At 44.8% G+C, this 20,585-nt stretch overlaps 1 protein-coding gene across 1 annotated transcript in view; it reads left to right on the top strand.

The window, feature by feature from the left end:
* The window catches only part of LOC105560193 (fat-like cadherin-related tumor suppressor homolog), a 100,974-nt gene extending 86,595 nt beyond the window's left edge, over positions 1–14,379 (top strand). The window contains exon 3 of the mRNA XM_012009078.1: positions 13,952–14,379. Coding sequence (XP_011864468.1) covers positions 13,952–14,004 — 53 coding nt within the window. The 3' untranslated portion in view covers positions 14,005–14,379. The remainder of the gene's footprint in view (positions 1–13,951) is intronic.
* The last annotated feature ends 6,206 nt before the right edge of the window (positions 14,380–20,585 follow it).

Here is a 20,585-nt window from a genome sequence, read left to right on the forward strand (position 1 = left end):
TTACAATAAATAAATCTGTTCAAGAGATAGGTGCTCCGCAGCTGCAACATTCGACACTTCAAACTTCTAATAATTACAACTTATATATGTACTATAATTTTTTTTAAATTAGTGACGAATATCCGGTATCCGGCCGGATATCCGGTATCCGGTTTCACGTTATTACCGGATATCCGATATCCGGTATCCGGCAATTTCACTATCCGGCACATCCCTAATTTGAACTCGGATCTTTTCGTTCGTTAAATGTTTACTAAGCAGCGCACATTTCTCTGCGCCACACTCGCCACCTACATTCCTAACTACTCTGTCAATACCACACGTAGACTGCCGCAATTTGTCGCTTAGTGACCACCAATCTTGGACATTATGATGTCCAGAGGTACGCGATCGAGAGTCTCGGGCTCGTTGCATTCTCGGTTCATCATCTTGATCAGTAAATATCAAGTTGGGGTTTTATGATAACTTCTTCTTCTCCCTCGTGTATTGGGCTCAAAGGGCCTGTTTTATCCATTTCTCGTTCTAGTAATTCGAGCATTTGGTTCACTTCATCTTCGGTAGGCTGCTAACCTCGCGTGGCAAGATACTCTCGCCACTTCCCTTTGGGAGATTCTAGAAAAAAACCAGCGGTATCCTTGGATTTGAACTCGGATCTTTTCGTTCGTTAAATGTTTACTAAGCAGCGCACATTTCTCTGCGCCACACTCGCCACCTACATTCCTAACTACTCTGTCAATACCACACGTAGACCGCCGCAATTTCTCGCTTAGTGACCACCAATCTTGGACACTATGATGTCCAGAGGTGCCCGATCGAGAGTTTCAGGCTCGATTCTCGGTTCATCATCTTGATCAGTAAATATCAAGTTGGGGTTTTATGATAACTTTTTCTTCTCCCTCGTGTATTGGGCTCAAAGGGCCTGTTTTATCCAGTTCTCGTTCTAGTAATTCGAGCATTTGGTTCACTTCATCTTTGGTAGGCTGCTAACCTCGCGTGGCAAGATACTCTCGCCACTTCCCTTTGGGAGATGCCAGAAAAAAACCAGCGGTATCCGTGGATTTGAACTCGGATCTTTTCGTTCGTTAGATGTTTACTAAGCAGCGCACATTTCTCTGCGCCACACTCGCCACCTACATTCCTAACTACTCTGTCAATACCACACGTAGACCGCCGCAATTTCTCGCTTAGTGACCACCAATCTTGGACATTATGATGTCCAGAGGTACGCGATCGAGAGTCTCGGGCTCGTTGCATTCTCAATTCATCATCTTGATCATTAAATATCAAGTTGGGGTTTTATAATAACCGACGTCGATAATGTAACGGGCAATCTGAACAATTGCTTTCGCAAAATTAATTGGGTATTTTTCGCCATATTTATGCAGAAAATTGAGGCGTTTTAGGGAAAATTTATCAATGATGTTGCTCCGCGCACTCGTGAATAATGCAGGCGAATTACGCAACCGTCCGATCCAAAGCAGTAGCGCAATATGAGCACGTGCAGAGAAATTAAAGGCGTCATCATGTTAATTAAAACCCTCCAGTTGCGAACCACCGTCAGTTTATGTAAATCCTGCTAAATAAATGGTCGCTATGATGGAAACGCACCGCTATCTCGATTTTCGTGACTGGATGGTCGCACTTTTGAACGCAGTTACGCTTTACAACTCAATTTCATCCAATAAACCTTCATCTACAAATTCTGTCTGTATCTGGTATCGATTCGTGACACGCAATTACATTACTGTAACGTAAAGTGCTCATTATAATGAATTCAATTTAAAAGACGTATTGAATTTTGCTGCCGTTATTCAATTTTGGATAATACGTATACATTAAAGGATGGAATTTCGTACATAATATATGGATTGCTGTTTTATAATATTCCACATTTTCAAATTATTGCGTTCCTCGCAAATTTTATGGGAATTCTTTAAAATCCACTTGCGCTGTAGCTCCAAGCGTGAAAATAATCCGAGCTGTCCGCGTATAACGATATAAAATTAATTTAAAGTACAATGTTATGTAACGTTCAGCACTCGGAATTTAAATCTGTTTCGATACGCAAAGTATACGTTTACCCGGTGAAAGTAATGCTTGTGCTTGATAGAAGGGAAATTCGATTACCCGATTAGGCATCTCTTTGTTAACGAATTTATTTCTTTATTACATCAGTTTGTACAATTGTTTGTATTAATTTGTTTGCTGATACATTTCAAATAAAATATAATACCTGTGGCTCTTTGTGGACGGCTGCGGGTACCCGATAAAACTATCGAAGTCCTTTAATACGAGTAATGTTCGCGCACAATGCAGTATCAAGGAATGCAAATCTCATGTACTCCGGCCAGTGGTATTTAAGTGTCGTGTAATTTAGTCTAGAACCTCTGACCCCTCACATTCCATTCTGAACTCTATGGCTACCTCGTTTCCCCCTTTCGTTCCCCCTCGACTCTCGCGTTGCTCCTTTTAACTAGGATATCTTCTCGCGTAACGACAAGATGGTGCAAAACCTTGGAAGAGATCGAAACGCATTTCCGCGGGACGCGTTCCACTTGCGCTTCGATCCCACGTCTAAAATATAACGTTTCTTTTCGTCTCCGAATAAAGCGGTAAATGTTTGCGATAGATATCTGCTGCATTGTGTAACGCGCGTCGGCGCTTGCAGTTCCGAAAGCCCCGTAGAATAGGTAAAAATGCGAAATATCGATATTCGCTCCGAGAACGATACCCGTACCGTGACAAAAAGTAATAATCGTCAACTTCTCTTCTCAACGGGCGCACAAAAGTCGACCGAGTTAAAATGCAAAGATACCACATGCCTCCTGCCATGAATTATTCATGTCTTTTAAGATACAAAGGCAAGGTGTCATTTCGCCAATTTTCATTAAAACACGGCCCTTTCATCAGTCGTCCAGTGTAGCTTACCAATGTGCCGCGTTAGTTACCCGAACGATTCTGCTCGAACGCCGGGGAATTTTGCGCCGGGAAAGATGCTCGAGCGGGTAGGTGGTCGGGAAGTTTAGCAGCTACATATTAACGAAAGTTGAGACGCACGGCGCTCCGGAGTTGTATACCCTGGAGATTTTGGCGGCTTTAATTAACATTACTTCTGTGCATTATCTCTCTGATCTTATTTGATAATAGTTTCTCCTAACTCGCATCGGGTTAACAGCTTAACTGTGTATAGCGCGACGATAAATTTGTTATTCCATTTAGTTTGAATTCGTCGTTTCGCGTCCCATTGTTTCCGCGAGGCCAAGTAGCTCAAACACAGGCCTCGCGCGGGCGAGCCAAATTATTTTCGCTTACGTCCGATTACAGGTTTTATTTACAGGCATAAAAGCGAGAATCGATTGCGGAACATTGCGCTGTTACTATTTATGAAACTTTACGTTGAGACGGACCATTCGGGTTTTATGATCAACGGTAACAGAGGCCTTGCAAAATTGATACGATCGGCTTTTATTCAATCGTTATCGAATTCTTTCAACGGCGTCCGATACCAGCGGCTTTCATCGGAGGTATATCGAGGCGGGATATCTTGAGTTTCATTTCCACGTGAAGCTTAGTCGATAAATCCTCAGCAGATCTCCGTAAGGAAGCGGGGGAAATTATTGATTTTTATTGCTTGGAATTGGTCGCAACATTGTAGGTGCAGTCTTCTCACGTGGAAAGATAAATCAAACGTAACGCGACCGGGACGCGCGATGGTGTTTCCACAGTCGATTTCTTGCCCCGACGGCTACATCGTGTCTCGTGCAAAAATGTCGTCTCTCTAGAAATAGATAAACGCGGAGCGAGAGAACGGAAGGATGTGTCGGGACAACGGTTATTTTTATAGAATTATAATTAACGCGCGCATTTTTAATCCTCGCGGGGCAGATGACATTTTTGCGGCAGTCGATGAACAGATCGGGAGCTTAATCTTATCACATTTCAAAGGCAAAGGACCTCTGGTAGCTCGCTTGCGTGCAACTTGTAATGCAAGCGCGCGGGCTCGAGAGAGATCATCCGATTAAGTGTAGCGAGTTACGATCAAAAGGCCGTGATACCTCGCGTGTCGTGTACGGAATGAAAGTGTAAACGCCTATATTTATAAATTCATCCACGTAGCTGTTTCTACACAGCGGATTAACGATCGGGTTTCAAGTAAAGTTTCTCGTAGCTCGCCGTGAAATAATAAGCCCCCAGTCGGGAACTCTGCGCCGACGACTTCGGACAGGGTGCACCGACTTTCGCGAATTTTACAGGTAGATTTATTTTAACATAATAATACTAGTAACATTTTATTAAAGTTGACAGAGTCCGTCGAGTCTAAACGAAAACACACGAAGGGAATTGTCTCCTAAAGTTTATCCTGAAAATCATGCAATCGTGGGACAACGCGGTGTTTCGCAGAATTTCATGAGGTTTTTAAAATTTTACTATTTATTTTACTAGTGGGGTGTATGGTAAAATTTCGGGAAACTCTCGTGAAGTTCTTGGAAATGCCGTGTTGTCCCACGATTACGCGAGTTTCAGGGTAAATCTTGGGAGAAAATTCTCCCCGTGTATGAATACATAAGCAGGTGACATGGCTGCTAGGCCTACCCGAAAGAAAAGCCTTCACCGAGTGAGCTCGTTCCGTCGAGTTTTTACACGTCGATATACGTGTAATTACCATCAGACTTGCGTTTATTAAAATTGTACCAACGTGGAAGTTCATATAACGTAACAATAAGTCTCGTTAAATTTCTTCATTCAATAATTCCAAGCACGTCGTGCAATCCCACGTAATTGCCCTCGTCGGACAATTACGGAATGCTGCGGAACGAGGTAACGGTTAATGCATTTATCGAAGTTTATTACTCACATTTGCGATGACGAATAATAGACAATATTCGAAGCAATTTACTTTAACGGAAAGCAATCTTGAGCGTTCACGTGATACGTCGGTAACGTGTTTTCGATGTGAAGTCGCGAAGATGGAAGAATAATTAATTGCGTTGCAAGCGTACTTCCTAAAAGTCAATTGGCGAATTATCGCTGAGAACGCAGTGAACAGTCGCTAATTCACAATTACAAGTGTGCCACTGAAAATCGCAGTGGCCCGTGTCGAAATTTTGGTACTTGACACTTTTAAGGATAATTTACACCTACTTAGTTGATCTATACGTCTACATAGACCATTATATTTTTGCTCCTCCCTTGAATTTGTAATTCTAAAAATTTACTTTAGCTCCTATTTAAAAGGACCTATTTTAATGCTAAATTGGTAAAAGTAGAAATTTCCAACACTATCAGTTTTCAAGTAGGAGTGAATTTTGTACTTGCAGTTCGACCTCTTTTACTGTCTTAGGTCCTACTGTATGTATAATAGAATTAAAGGTTCGACATAGGGTACGGCGTTTCCCGAGTTGAAATTTTGGTTCTATTTTGACACTTTTAAGGATAATTTACACCTACTTAGCTGATCTATACGCCTACATAGACCAGCAATAACCTACTTTGACGACATTATATTTTTGCTCCTCCCTTGAATCTTTAATTCTAAAAATTTACTTTAGCTCCTATTTAAAAGAACCTACTTTAATGCTAAATTGGCAAAAATAGAAATTTCCCGCACTATCAGTTTTACAGTAGGAATAAATTTTGTACTTGCAGTTCGACCCCTTTTACTGTCTGGGTCCTACTATATAATAAAATTAAAGGTTCGACATAGGGCCAAAATTTTGACTCGGGGGTACACAACTGTGAATCGGTGAGTATTCGCTGGTTTCAACGATAATCCACCGATTGACTTTTAAAGAGATATATAACACTGTGCGGAGAGCTCCGTAGGAGCCTCCCTTTCTACAAGCGACAGCGCTCGCGGTGTATTTCTCCGCGAAAAGTTATTGAAAAATCGTTACTATTAGAGCGGGGTCGTGATCCCTTACGCTTGGCGCGACAATATCAACTAACTTCCCCGGGAAGTTTACCTTGGAAAGCTTTGCATGATGCATGTTCGGGCTCAACGTCGTACGATGCAAGCCACATCTCATACGTTGCTGCGGGCACGACCCTGTATAAGAGAGGAAGGAGTTGGGATGGAGCAGCGTGTGTCGGCCAAGGATCAATCCTGGCTGATCCTACGCGACTTACCAGCGCTATCGATATCCGTCAACGGTATCCGAACTGCTTTCTTCGAGCACACAGCCCCCCCCCCCCTCTCCAGCGATATCCTGACTTGGATATTTTTACACATATTTCGCATTTCGCGGGTCTCCCGCTCCTTCTGGCTTTCTTGACAGGATTCACGAAGTTTCTACCGGCTGCGAGATATGTTTCGCACTCGGCTGCCGCTGACGCGCAACAACCGCCACGTTTTCCGTGAGATATTTCTACGCAAGGTACTTTATTGCCGCCGGTAGTCTGGAGTACGCGAATAATTCATCGGCGATTATCGTATGAATGTGCAAAAATTTGAGAAATATTACGCAGAATGGAACATGGAAGATGCAAGAGACGTATCACGCTGCTATTCATCTTGAGAACTTGAGCGCACGAGCTACGTGGATTTAAGAGGCTCTTAGCCTTTTCTTTTCGCCTGGATAGAACCGAGTATGAAAGAGAGATTAATTACATCTACTTGTATATCGTAAGCAAATACGGCTTGCTCCACCCACCTGAATAGACGATCCGCTCCGTCAAGTTCGCTCGACCGCTGCTCGCTCAAAGAATTGCTAATTACCTATCCGCCATCCTATCCACCGTCTCCACTCTTACAAGCCGTTCTTTTCCCGGTTCCGCTTCATTTGCTCCAAAATCGTTGGCGTATACTTTGATGCATACCTTCCCTTTAGCCGGAAAGCCGCGCGTGCAGATAAGCAGGCATTTACATAATGTAATATCACCCAAGAAGTTTTAACAGACTATAGAGCTAATTATCTTTGAATAAAAAAGTAGCTTCCCAGCTTAAGCAGCTTATAATGCGCCGTCGTTTGTATACGACTGCTTTTCTCCGCGATTAAAAAATCGATGTTCGCGCCAGGACGTGTCAGCCGGACGGACTGGAGCGGGTGGACCAGTCAGCTCCTTCCTACATTGAAGCCGTTCGTCGTAAACGTCACCGGCAGAGTTTTACATTCGCCTAATATACTTCCCGCGCCAAGTGCATTAAGAAGCCCCCGGTGGCAGGCCAGGGCGAAGCGAAGGGGAACCGCGAAACTTATGACGGCCGATAGCGAAAAAGGGGATCGCGAGGGGGGACGTCTTGACGGAAATGTAAAGCTTAAGTTCCGGTGACTTAGTGCCCCGCGAGAGGGAGAGACCGTGAAAATAAACCGCGGGAGTTACGCGGCGGATAGTGACACGACGGATTAACGATCTTTTTCGCGGCGGTAAGAACTTTTAATTTATACCGAGACGGGGCACGTCCTCCGCAAAGGAGCTGCTCCTCCCGCTTCCTCCGGCGCGATATCTCGATCGTCCCCGGGCCCGTCGACCTCTCTCTTGCCAGCGCGACCCCGTCCCGGCCACCGGGGGAGACTTTTGTCCTTTGAGCTATCCGCCTTTGATACCCTCCTCTATATCTGCCGAAGAGAGAAACGTCAAACGACGTGGAAACTCAGATACCGGTAACTCTGTCAAGGGATTTCTTTTTTCGGCCCCGGGTCGGGTCGGCATGACCCCCCCCCCCGCCCCCGGGCGGACTCAAGGTGTTTTTTCTCAGTATTTCTACATTTGATCCCCCTCGCGCGTATGTGTGCGCGCCGACCCCGCGTTAACCCCGCGCGAATGCACCCCGAGACGCTCAGGACCGATTACAATGCGCACACCCACGTGGAAATTAACGGCGGACAATGTGGATCGTCGATCACGCGATCCGATCCAAGTGGAGGCCAAGTGTCCCGATGCAAATTAGATTCCGTCTCGTGACTTATTCTCCTTGCGCGGCTCGTATGCGCGATATTTCAATGGGACCCGAGATAATGTCGGCATGTGGCGGCTACCGGCATTGTACGCTCATCGAGCGGCCGTCCCACTCGTTCGATCTCGCGCGTTTCGTTCGAGCCCCGACGGGGGCGCGGGGGTGGGTGTAAATGAATCGTATTTCGCCGCCGTTAATATCGTAACCCGCTCGGCATGGGCGGGTCCCGCACACCGAGCGGGGTTTGTTAATCGAGCGTCGTATCTGCGGACACGTAGAAAATGTATTACTTAGGCGGTCGGAAGGGCGCGCCATAAATTTCCCACCCAGCGAGATTTACTATGAGACGCATGGACACACGGAGCCGCCGCGTCGCGTTTTACCGTCTAATCGGTTGCCTTCTTACGCCTCTCGTCCTCCCGCTCCGCATTCTTCCTCTAATATCCGTTTTACTGCCAAATAAGTGCAGGGCGTAACAGCGATACATTCTCGGCCGTTAAGGCCGAATCAGACTAGCAATTGCAAACGCGGACTGGATTGGGATTGGCGATTGGCGATTGTCCTCTAGCCAATGAGAGCAGCCAGCGATTGAATCTACTCTCATTGGCTAGAGGACAGTCGTCAATCGCCAATCCCAATCCAATCCGCGTCTGCAATTGCTAGTCTGATTCGGCCTTTAGGGCGAGCGATGAGTCGTTGCGAAGCTGCCAAGCTTTCTCCGCGATATCCACCCTTTTATTCGGGGAGAAGAACGTCGTAACGTTTCATTCAATCGCGAAGCGCTCGATACGTTGGACACAAACAGTGCAGTGACTTTTTTATCTCGTCGAGGAAGAAGAGCGTCAATGATTAACGAGCGAGTAACGACGAGTAAAACGAGCTAATGAGCGTTACGTTAAGTTAATCTAATGAGCATGCATTGTCGCGGAGGCGACGCACGAATGTTGTAAAATTTGTCGCGCAAGACGGTCGCCTTGGCGCGTTCATCACCGTCACCTGGCGTACAAACACCTGATGTACGACCGGACGATGATTCTACATCGCGCGCGCGGACAAAACCAATAGCAATTAAGCGGCGTTTATCGATAGTCTCATTAATAATCCTATCTCATGCACGACGGAGTCCTTACCCTTTTGCGCTAATCAACACGGATACAAGTATTACCCGGCCGCGTTAATGACTACACTGATCCGCGTCTAAAGAGCAGTAATTACACCACTGTTGTTATTAACTATCGAGGCGCCGTATTTAATAGGAGTTGTGTAACGCCCGATACACGCGAGCGGCTTTAGATTGAACATTTTCATCGATCGAGAAAGTACAATGGGAAGAGGGTGGGCTTACTGGAGCATCCGCGGCGCACAATTCCATCGGGAATGCAATAATGAACAGGTTCGGCGCTCGTTAAAGAAATAATTATGTAATTTGAGGAATTCGATATTTCGCGTGCATTTCATTGCGTTTACGCGTTATAAAACATTCATATTGACATAATTCACTCTTCTCCCTTTTCTCCCCCCCCCCTCCATAGGTAATTTATCATTATTATCGGATGCAAATATAATTTATTATTGTGAGAAGCCGTTTCTTTTCTTGGAGATATTTAATATTGACGCGAAACTTGCCTCGAACTGTCTCTCTTCTCGCGCTTTAATGCACTTTTCTAAATCTCCGATGACACCGAACGTTGAGAGACTGTTTCTCAATTAGACGCGCGCGGGGGGAAAATTTATAGCCGGTACGTCGTAATATTTGCAGCGATTCGAAGCGAGCGATCTGTTTCGAAAATCGAGCACGTTATCGGCGGATGCGCGTTTCCGCATTTTACTCCGGTTGACTTTCACGGCTGGCCGATAACGGCTCGCGATCCGTTCGGCGGCGGCGTCGAACATCCCGAACACCTGTGGTGTTTCGTCCACGCGCGGCGCCGGCCAAGATAGTTTCCAACGGACGACACAGAGTAATTAATGCAGAAATTAACCCTTGAGGTTAATGATAAGCGTTAACGACTAATCACCGGCTGCGACCAAGCGACCTCGTCCGATACTATTCCGAGGGATCCGCTGCCGGCCCACACTCATTAGCGTCCGCTCGTCCTTAACAGCGCGACGATGAAGTTGTCCCCTATTTGTTAGCGGGACTTGCCCAGGCTCCCCCAGTCCTCCTGTTCCGAGCACGAAAGAAAGAGCGTAATTAATCGAACGCGATGGATTTCATTATCTCGAGAAAAATGCCGCTTTCGCACGTCGTGACGATTAATAGCTTTCGAGAGAGATTAATTGATTGCTGTCTACTTCTTTCCTTTACATTATGCTGTCAATACACACGTCTGGTATCCCCGGTTCGGCCGCGTTGTAAGAAACAACAATAGAATCTCAATTAAATTAGAAAGAGAACAGTTTGTCAGTTATATTGAAAAAAAACATTTTCGCTACCGTAGCTAATTGTGGTTTGCTGAAAATATTTTGTTGCCACAGAATTTTCTCTTCAAATTTATCCTGAAAATTATGTAATTGTGGGATTTTGAAGAACTTTATGAGTTTTTTTTTAATTTTACCGTACATTTCTTAGTAAAATGTGTGGTAAAATTTTGCAATTAAATTACAGAGAGAACACTTTGTCAGTTGCGCTGAAAAAAATTGTTTCGCTACCGTAGCTAATTATGGTTTGCTGAAAATATTTTGTTGCCACAGAATTTTCTCTTAAAATTTATCATCAAAATCGTATGATCGTGGGACAATGTAGCATTTTAAAGAATTTTATGAGTTTTTTAACTTTTACTATTATTTCATCAGTAAAATGTATAAGAGTACTAGTGAAATGTATGGTGAAATTTCAAAAACTCTCATAAAATTCTCCGAAATGCCGTGTTGTCCCACAATTACGTAGTTCTTAGGATAAATTTTTAAAGAAAATTCTTTCAGTGCGTAACTATATAAATTTCTAAAGCACAGCCAACGGTTTGCTATCGCACCCCATGCAATAGGCCTAGTAACAAAATATTGAGCTGTCACAACTAAATGTTAGCCGTCCATATTTTACAACTAAAACTTAGTTACCACATTGCACTTTTCAGCTAAGGCAGCTACATGTTTTTATCCACGTGTGCATTTATCATCGCAGCGTAAAAGTCTAGCGCGGATTCGAGTGTATTCTCTCTCTCTCTCTATCTCCTCTTATTCGTGGACATCGAATCCCGGATGCAATTTAGAGATAGTTTATACCGTGCGTCCGGCGTAATTACGCGGCTGTAGTGATAAGTACACCGAGGTACGGCGATCGCGAGCCTCATCCCGGGCGCGGAGCGAAACGCGCACTCCGTATAAACCCGTGAAATCCGATATTTCTTGATGGAAAACCGGCACTTCCCAACGCGTCACGGACGACATAATGTTATTGCGGCGTATCGGATATCCGGCCGTAACTAATATAAGTCCCCTCCGTTCGGACGACTTTACGATCTGGGGAAACTGTCATGCAATAAAGATGTACACAGTTCGGTAAATAGCATTTGAAATTCAAGCTGGTCGCGAGGTAAGGGCGCGTCGCGCGGAAAATCGTACGGCGAGGCTGCGCCAGGCTGGAAAAGCCCATGCACGCGGCGGGGTCGGGTTTAAACGCGGTGCACCTCGGGCTGAACGAAGATCGCTCGATGTTTTCGGTGATCCCGTTTGATCGCGGTAACTCACAACTTGCGCGAGAGCCGCACTCAAAGTTGAAATTAAAGTTCCCCACCGCGTTGACGTTAATAGACCCGCGTAATTGTTATTCTTTACGTTCCGTCGGAATATTCCGTCGAGCAAGCGTCAGTCAACATCCTTACCGCTAACTATTCCAATTTATGCGTTATAACGGCGACGAGGTAGAAGCCACAAGGTAGAGTCACTCAACGTCGCCGGGGGGCGAGTTTTCTCGCGTGCGCCAGGAAATATGCGCGCCACGGCGGCGGCGTTCCCCGTCGTCGTAATTCGCGGACAGCCAGCCAGCCAGCCAGCCGGTTGTGAAAGATGTTCCGCCGTTTCGGGGCTCGTTACAGAAAATTTCCTTAATTTCGCGGGCGAAATTGCTACGGCCTCTCTGCCGCACGGCGAGGGTGAGTAACCGGGGGATACACGCCTATACGTCGTCGCGTATCCGAGAATTAAGCTACCCTAACTCTTGAGTTTGGGACGAGAGGGAGAGCGAAGGAGGGGCAGGGGGTGGAGATGAACGAGGAGTGATGGCGAACGGCGGGAGGGCGAGGGGCGGAGGAAACGAACGAGTGAGACGGCCGGGTCTGGGTAGTGGATAGACGCTGTATAGCCCTAGGGCGACTTGAAGTATGCACTTGACGCATGCAACCAGAAGTCTGGCGTTGCACCCCGCCCGGGTCCCCGTCCGAGTATCAGGCGGGCCCTCCCCTCCCCCTCCCGGCCACTCTTCGCTCTGCCTCTCCCTCTAAATCTCCGGCAACCTGTTCCGGAGAATCCACCCTATCCTTCGCTCCACTTTCGTTTCTGCTGTCTGACTCGACACGCGCGGCTTCCACGGACTCCCCCCCCCCCGCCTCCGCCACCCGTTCCTTCGGCCGGTACTGTGTACCGTACGACAATTCACGTCAGGCGCACCGCCCGCCGGAATTTATTACAACTTTTAAAGTCGCCGCGCGACATCCGCGGTGCCCAGCGCCTCCTCGGTATACGTTATCTGTCCGCCGACGTTCGTTTCGTCTCGGTATGATGACTGAAATTCAAAAAGCGTGGTTGAACGCTGTTATCCTTAAGGGGATGCTGGAGTGACGGCTAAACTCCGACGGGATAGTTTGAAAATTTCAAAGACACATACAAATTAGACTTCGAACCTCGATGTTTTTTACATGAAAATTCTACTGTGCAGTCCACACACCGCTCTGGTATTATTTTGTACATAAAAGCCAGCAATAAGATTTACAAACGCAAAAACTGTACGCGACTCTGTCGGTAAATCAAACCACTCCAGCGGGTTTGAAAGCGTTCGTTGTTAGTAGAGGATATCACGAAATGACTTCACCGTCAAATATACACTTGTTAATTTGGTGGGACAACGATCCAACGCTCTACATAAGTTTGACGTGAAGAATTTACTTACAAATTGTCAGTCGGTGAGCGCATAATTAATGTTGTGCCGATTCGCTGCGGAATGTGCCACTTCTACGTCAAGTTACGCCGAGTCCGTCCGGATATTTTGGGTATGCTAATCCAAGGCAGCGGGACGATAAATCGTGGAAATCTTCGACGTATCGTATAAGGCACTTCGCACGAGTTCCCTCGGAAGTTCTCCCACGAGGAGTGGAGTTACCCTGCTCGAACGTATTACAAATAGCTCGGAGCGACTTTCGGAAAGCCCTCCGGCACCGAATCTCGATTCCACTTACAGGCTAAATCCGCGACGACGACTGGCCGTCGTGGCCTGAAACAAACGGCGGGGCGTTAAGTTGGGGCCCGCGTATGGCGCGGCAGCCGCGGTCCACGACCTCGTAAAATGTCTGGAAACTTACGTGGGTGGAAACGTCAAAGTTAGTGAATGGGCCATTCAATGCACTGTCGCGTCCGGTCGAACCGGTCCGCGATCTCTCTCTCGTTGTATTTATTTGGCGCACACCAAGGGAGGGAGGCGGATAGAGAAACGACGAGGAGGCGAAGCGAGACGACGGGTCAGCCCGCTCGAGCGCGTTTCCCGCCAAGTGTCGACTTACTTCTTCATCTCGATCGATCCGTCGGAAAGGGACGACGGGCCGAGCGGCGGGAAGTTCGTCCTCGACGCCGACGCTCGGAGTCAAAGAGATACACCCGGATTACAAAGAGCGACAAGTCCATTCCCAAGCTTCGCTTTGTCTCGCATCGAGTTTCTCTCATGCTTACGGCGTTCTTGTCAACTAATTCACTTAGTTAATCACTCGATTTATTATTACGAAAGTGTTAAAAAACGATGCAGCGTGCGCAACATGAGGGGAAAATCAGGAGGGAGAAATTTAAAAGTACTAATTATACCAAAAGTTCCTACTTCTCGATACTAATTGCATTTCTTTCATGTTTCAGGTAAGCGGTTGACTGTGCGGTACGAAGTTTGGCGTATTCCGACCACCGAGTAATTGTAAGTAAATCTGTAAATAACGAATTTAAAAAAATAATACATTAAACGATGAAAGGAGTGTATTCGCGTTCTCTGATCTCGCCGTTTCGCAGGAAATACTATACAGAGCTTGAAATTCGAATCTCGTCGACTACGGATGATGAAGCTTCGCTGTCTCTGAGTAATTCGCGCATAACTTAATGCTTCAATCAACAATTCAAATTGCGGCGTAGAAAATGCAGAATGACGAATACCGCGGTCTCCAGTTGAACGTACCTTGCTGTTGCGCGAAAACACCTTGCGCCCCAGTTATTGTTTATGCACAAAATTCGTGCGTCCCGCAATCAATTATGGATGAAGCCGGTAAAAAGATACAATGATAACGTAATTTGCATGGCCGCGTCATTTTCGACAGCGCTATTTTTATTATGCCAATGTGTGCAGATCAGTGTTGCATAATTTATCGAAAGAACTCGCGACATTTGATATTTGAATATCGCAAATCCGCTGAAGCTGCAAATGAATATTTATGAGAACATCGACATTGCGCTGAGTTTATTTAAGTACATATAACAGGACGTTCCCATCTATATTAACAACAATTAATATAATGAATCAGGAAATGCGATAAATAGTAATAATCGAAAATTGCGTTACGGCCTTGGAAAGAGTACAAAAAGCCGGATTAAAGAACGGCTGTGCAAAATTAATCGAGCAATCATTTTCGCGATACCGACACATTCGAATATAGTTTTTGCGCTGGTAAATTTTTTTATTAGCTTTTGTGCACAAAATAATGCCAGGATAAGTTGCGGACCGCATAGCAGAATATATTCATACTAAAACACTCGGGTCAGAAGTCTAATGAAAAAGATATTCTAAGTCTAATGAAAAAGACACGTTTGGACTTATTGACTGGAACCAAAGAAATATATCTCTTAAGAAAAAGAAAAAACCTTTAACTGATTTGTCTAATTATTGCCACTGGTCTCTGTCCGTTCTTAGATTGTGTCATAACGATGAGTTGGTTGACGATAATTATATGTGTCTAGTATGGAAATCGTTTTCTCTTTGTTTGTGATGTTGACATTTATATATATAATACATATAATTTTTAATTTTTAACGTATTCCAACGACATTTAATAATAATTAAAATGACCAGTCACGTACCTTTTAAATTTAATGTATCTTAATTAATGAATTAGGGTGTTGAAAAAGACTTAAGTAAAGTCGAAACGTTCACCTATGTAAATTATCAAGAATATAATTGATTTGTCTAACATCCTTTATAGTAGCTCGTTATTTTTGGCCTTTATAATTTGATCATTTGTTTATACATTCAACGAGCGTCCACTTTATATTATGAAAAAGATATTGGTATTTGAAATTTTCAATTTTTTAATCGTGAGCAATTTGAAATTGGCTTTATAAAATTTCAAAAGTCTTTCACACGATTATAGTACACACAACAACGAAGCGAGGGGTTCACGACTTTATATAAAGAACAAAGAGAAACTAAAAATATCACTTTATAAGTAATTGTGGTTAGGTGGTTAGGTTAGGTTAGGTGACAGCTTCGCATGCTAATATTTTTAATTTTTCTTTGTTCTTTATATAAAGTCGTGAACCCTCCACTTTGTTTTTATGTGTACTATAATCGTGTGGGAGAATTTTGTAATTTTATACAGCCAATTTCAAATTGCACCTTCGAATTGGCTTTACAGAGTTAAAAATCCTTTCATGTACTTAAAGTGTGTACAAAAATACATTACAAGCTGGTCATTTCGAGACTAAGAAGAAACAAAAATTGTAAATTATTTCTCGGTGTTGCACGTAAAACTGTTAGTTCAAAGAAACGTTCGCCTGTCTACAAATTATATAACCTATTTGTACAAATCGAAAGCAGTCTGCAATTCACATTAGATCAGAGAATAGCGTCGAATCAGTAAAACTAAGATTAAAAGTCTAAGAAACAAGACAACTGAAGACCTTTATTTTATGTAAAAACGCATACTTATCTTTATACCCCAAGTGTAGCTACAGAATGACGAACTGTAAGTGCCAGATTTCTCGACTGATGGCGCTGCAATGTGTTAGACAAGGATGGATATCTCATGAATATCTCTGTACTCTCTTTTGTCGTGCATGTATACATGTTTCCAACACATCTTTACGTCCTGGGCTGAATGACAATATGGGACGTTAAATTATCGACGATTTCGAACGTTTAGTCATCACTCCAGGATCCCAGTACCGATGTGCTGGGCTTCGTCGGAAAATTCTCGAGCGTGGTTATTTCTAAGGCAATTTCGCGTTTGGCTCGGCATAGAAGATACAATTCAGTAGCAACTGTTACACGCCCGGAATGGACGGCTGTATCGGCGGATCCTGTCGGCAATACCGCGGTGTATGCTGACATAACCTATATACGGGAGCCGATAAAGTGTGATGCGTGCCGTGCGTTTATTATGCGCGGCGTAACGCCGCGCGCGGAATTAGAGCGAACGTCCGTCGTTGCCGTCGCCGTCGTTGTTGTCGTCGTCGTCGTCGTTGTTATTTACCGATAGCTTCGCTAGACGGCGAGCTAACCATATTGTATGGAAATCCACGGCTGGGATATAGATTGCTGAAAGCACTTACCGCGTGGCCGGTTGTGCGCCCGTTGCCTCGAATCGGAAGCAACAGCCCGTAGTTTCGTTTTTTTTACCTGCACGTTCGACCTTTAAATTAAATTGGTGGCCTCGGAAACGGGAGGTCTTCATGCGCATTTCGGTTTCATTCATTTATCTCGAAGTTTACGACCGAGCGCGGACTTTGACAATATGCGGTAAGATTTGTACGCTTTTTTTTTTAAAGAGGCTATCGATATCCGCTTTATTGCGAAAAAACTGAGTCCCTTCTCACGTCTGCGCTCTCTCTCCGGTATCACCGGCCCGTTCGATTTTACCATTTGTTTTTCTTCGAGATTACGTTTTACTGATTAACGCACGCAAGCGGTATGAGACACACAACTTCCACTATGTTAGGGGAGAAGCTTGTTTTACTCGATCGCTGTACTTGTAATACGATAGGCGATCGAGCAACAACTCGAGTGTAAGCGAGGTGCTTATCCTGTAACTAAATTTGCAGAATTTCTCAAAGTTCTAAATACATATTAGTCGACCTAATTCCACTTGCGACGTATATTCGCGCCGTGGGAACAATTATCGAAATCCTCGCGGATGATTTGTAACAAATTTTGCCCGAGCGGCGACGCCACAAAAAAATCGTCGCGTTACGGGTTTTCCGTGACGGTTTTTTCCCCCCCGCGATATGTTCGTTCCGAAAATGTTGGAAGCATATCCAGAATTGAAACAATACGCGACAAAAGCACAGACTTTGCTTTATGCTTGCGAAATCAATTTGATTGAAACGCAGCGTTTCAGCAGCGTTTCATAGCAGTTATACAACGACCGTATTTGCATTTATCGTCTGGCCGCGCCAAACTCGGTGAAAAATTTAATCTGTACCTTTGTTTATAAATTTGTTTTCGATTCAGGAGTATTTTGCTTCTCGATGACTGATTTTATCGTTATATATTTCATCGCGAAACATTCACACTCTTCGCGCTGACGGTTTATCCCTAGAACCTCGTTGCGATCGACAAATATTCGTCATCTTTTGATATTAATATTCGAGGGGGAAGCCGCTGACCAATCTTGTACACCAATGCCCACTAATGCCCAGTGAGCATTACTCTATCTTATTATTTTATTTTATCTTATTTATCTTGTTTCGTCTTATTTTATCTCATTTTATCTTTATGATGCCCCAGCAAGGCCTAATGTCCAAAATAATGCCCAAAAAATGCTTAGTAATGCTGCAAATCTGTACATCAATTCGTTGCAATGCCCTCAGCGGTTTCTCCCTCGTTAATATCATCACTTAATCCCGAAAAGTGCGTATCGTGCTCGTAACATCATTTTGGTAGCGAACCAGATTTCATCAATAATCCTCGTTATAATCTTTCATATTAATAGCACTTCTGAAGGAAGACGCGGATATATCGTAGATTATTATGAAAATATTTATAAATCACTCTCGTATGATTACCAGATAATCTAGCGGCGTCCTGTTTCGTATCATAAATAATACTGGTTGTCAAACTCATTAATTTTCAGGCAAGTATAACGATACATAGTTCATGCGGTTCTATACATTGGCGCAGATATAAGTATCGATTGATTAGATATCTTCCGAAGTACTTGTAGCAGAGTGGATAGAAACGCCGCTACGATGTCCGATAAGCGATGTTTCGTAAAAAAAAAAGAGTCGAGTCTTCTTCAATATCCCTCGCGCAATTGCGGCGCCTATCGATGCAATTTATGGTACGAACGAGCCACGCTTCGAGATCGATTTTGCACGCATCGTGCATTGCGGATAATCAATTACTTCCGCATAATAACAACCGTCCCTCCGCGCCTCGTTTACGTATAGAAGATTTCACATCGGGCACGTTTCAGCCTCGAGGAAGGGATCGGGAAAGAGTTAAAGACGAGAGTTTTTACGACGCGTAAGAATTGCGTAAGAATAATGTTCGGTTTAAACACTCTCTCTTTCCCTCCCCTTATGCTATTATGCCCAGGGAAATAATGGAGACGCATTCGATGTTAATCCCTCGACGCGTTTTCGACGCGGCCATCTTATATACCTGACATAGACTTTTATTGTGCCGCGAAAGTGTTAAAATTAATTAGAACCGCGCTGATGCTGCCTCCGCGACGACGGTTAATGGCTGTGCCAGCAACGCCGGGATTGTCGAGTTGCCTCTTAGTTCACCGGAAGCTCGACAGCCGCCTTTTACACTAATGAGTGGTACCTTCATGGGGCGACCAAATATACCAAAGCGGTAACGATTTGCGGGCATACGAGTCGTTTCTACGGGAATCCGGATTTTCGACGATTTATGCACGTCGTCTGGGAGATATTCCATCGTTTTGCGCTGGGCTGCTATCGGAAATGCGAAATAAATGTGGAAAATGTTGGAAATATTTTTCGCGATTTTAACGCGTAATTTACAGCTGCGAAGTTTTTTTCCGTCAAACTACAAAAACGTCGAGACTGCGGTCGAGAAATTGTGCGCGCTATTTAGGAAAAATATAACGAGGTAACACACATACGCGCAACTTTCTTCTCGCTCATTATTCATAAGGGAATCTTCGTTTTTTTACGTACGATATAAGCAGATACTCCCTTATGGGTTAAGTAAAAGGAAAGTTTTTCATATACATTTTCCGCGTTGAATTTTTACGATCTATTATTTTATGACTTCATATGCGACAGCATACAGATACGTATCTCTTCTGTGTTGAGGGCACTTTCCAATAATCGGTCTTCAACCTTTGCCAACATAGTCAGAACTTCATGCCGCGGAGTTTCCCCGTTGGAATTTGCATATCGCGTCATCTCGCTGCTTCCCTTCCGAAGGGAGTCGCTTCTACCGCGACAGATCGCGTTAAAACACCTTACGCAAAGGGATTTTGGCTACGACCGTTCCTTTACGTCGCGTCGAGCTTAGCACTGTGCTGCGGGACGATTTAAGCTGCATTAAAATGATCCAGCGTTGAGTCGCGCGTAATCGCAAACGATACTTTCCGCGGCAGCGCAATGCGCGAATAAACTGCTCTTCCCTCGCACGCCGCGTTTGCAAACTTCTTCCTCCTCTTAAATTAGCCTTGAAGCCTGTTTTTCCGATTAATTCGTCTCTTGTGATCCAGATGTCCAGCTGTCCATCCATCTCTTCTGGATGTTGGTTTCCCATCTCTTGCTGTTCTTGCTATTCTCTCTTCCCCCATTCTGGATACGTGATCGTTCGATATCTGGAACATCGAACAGGTTTCCCTGATCATCTCGTTGGGTACTTTGTCTCCGAGTGTCCTTCCCAGGACGGTTCGGAGAATCCGCATCTCTGTCGTGTTCGGGCCATGTTCTTGGTTTTCTTGGTTTCCGCTCTTGTTTCTGCTGCATACGTCATGATCGGCAAACTGTATTTTCAAAATCCGCCAAGTCATCGTTTATTAATTAGCCTTTTTGTAGCTCTCGCTGAGATTTTTCAGACATTTCTTTCTCAGACACAAAGGCGTGCAGGACTTGTAGGAGCCGTGACAGGATGTTGGTGTCTAAATAATTTCTTTAAAATTTCTTGCAGAAAAGTTACCTCGGCCAGGTTTTGAACCGGGACCTCTCTACTTTCTAGACGGGCGTCTCACCAATTCGACCACTAAGGCGTGTGACAATATAACGTGTGGTAATCGCTATTTTACATTCCACGAGCGCAGGGTAATCCCATGCGACGCACGGGGAACGCAAAGTGTCGAATGTTGCGCGGCGACTCTCGCGTCAGAAACGCTCACCTCGGTTATTAACCCGATGCGAACGGGGTGCGGTTTTCCTCGCACGTATCGAATAAATTATCGCTACGCAGAGGCCCGCAGACTCGCCAGGACGCGGAGCGGACGCGGTCGACAGAGAACAGTGAATGAATCGATAAAGCGAGGTGTACGCGTGGGCCAGGATCGCGTTCGCCGTACGCCGTGCGTCTACGCACCGTCGCGCCCGA

Source organism: Vollenhovia emeryi, unplaced genomic scaffold (genome assembly GCF_000949405.1).
Source record: "Vollenhovia emeryi isolate VEMERY1.0 unplaced genomic scaffold, V.emery_V1.0 DF939238.1, whole genome shotgun sequence".
Classification (NCBI taxonomy): Eukaryota; Metazoa; Arthropoda; class Insecta; order Hymenoptera; family Formicidae; genus Vollenhovia; species Vollenhovia emeryi.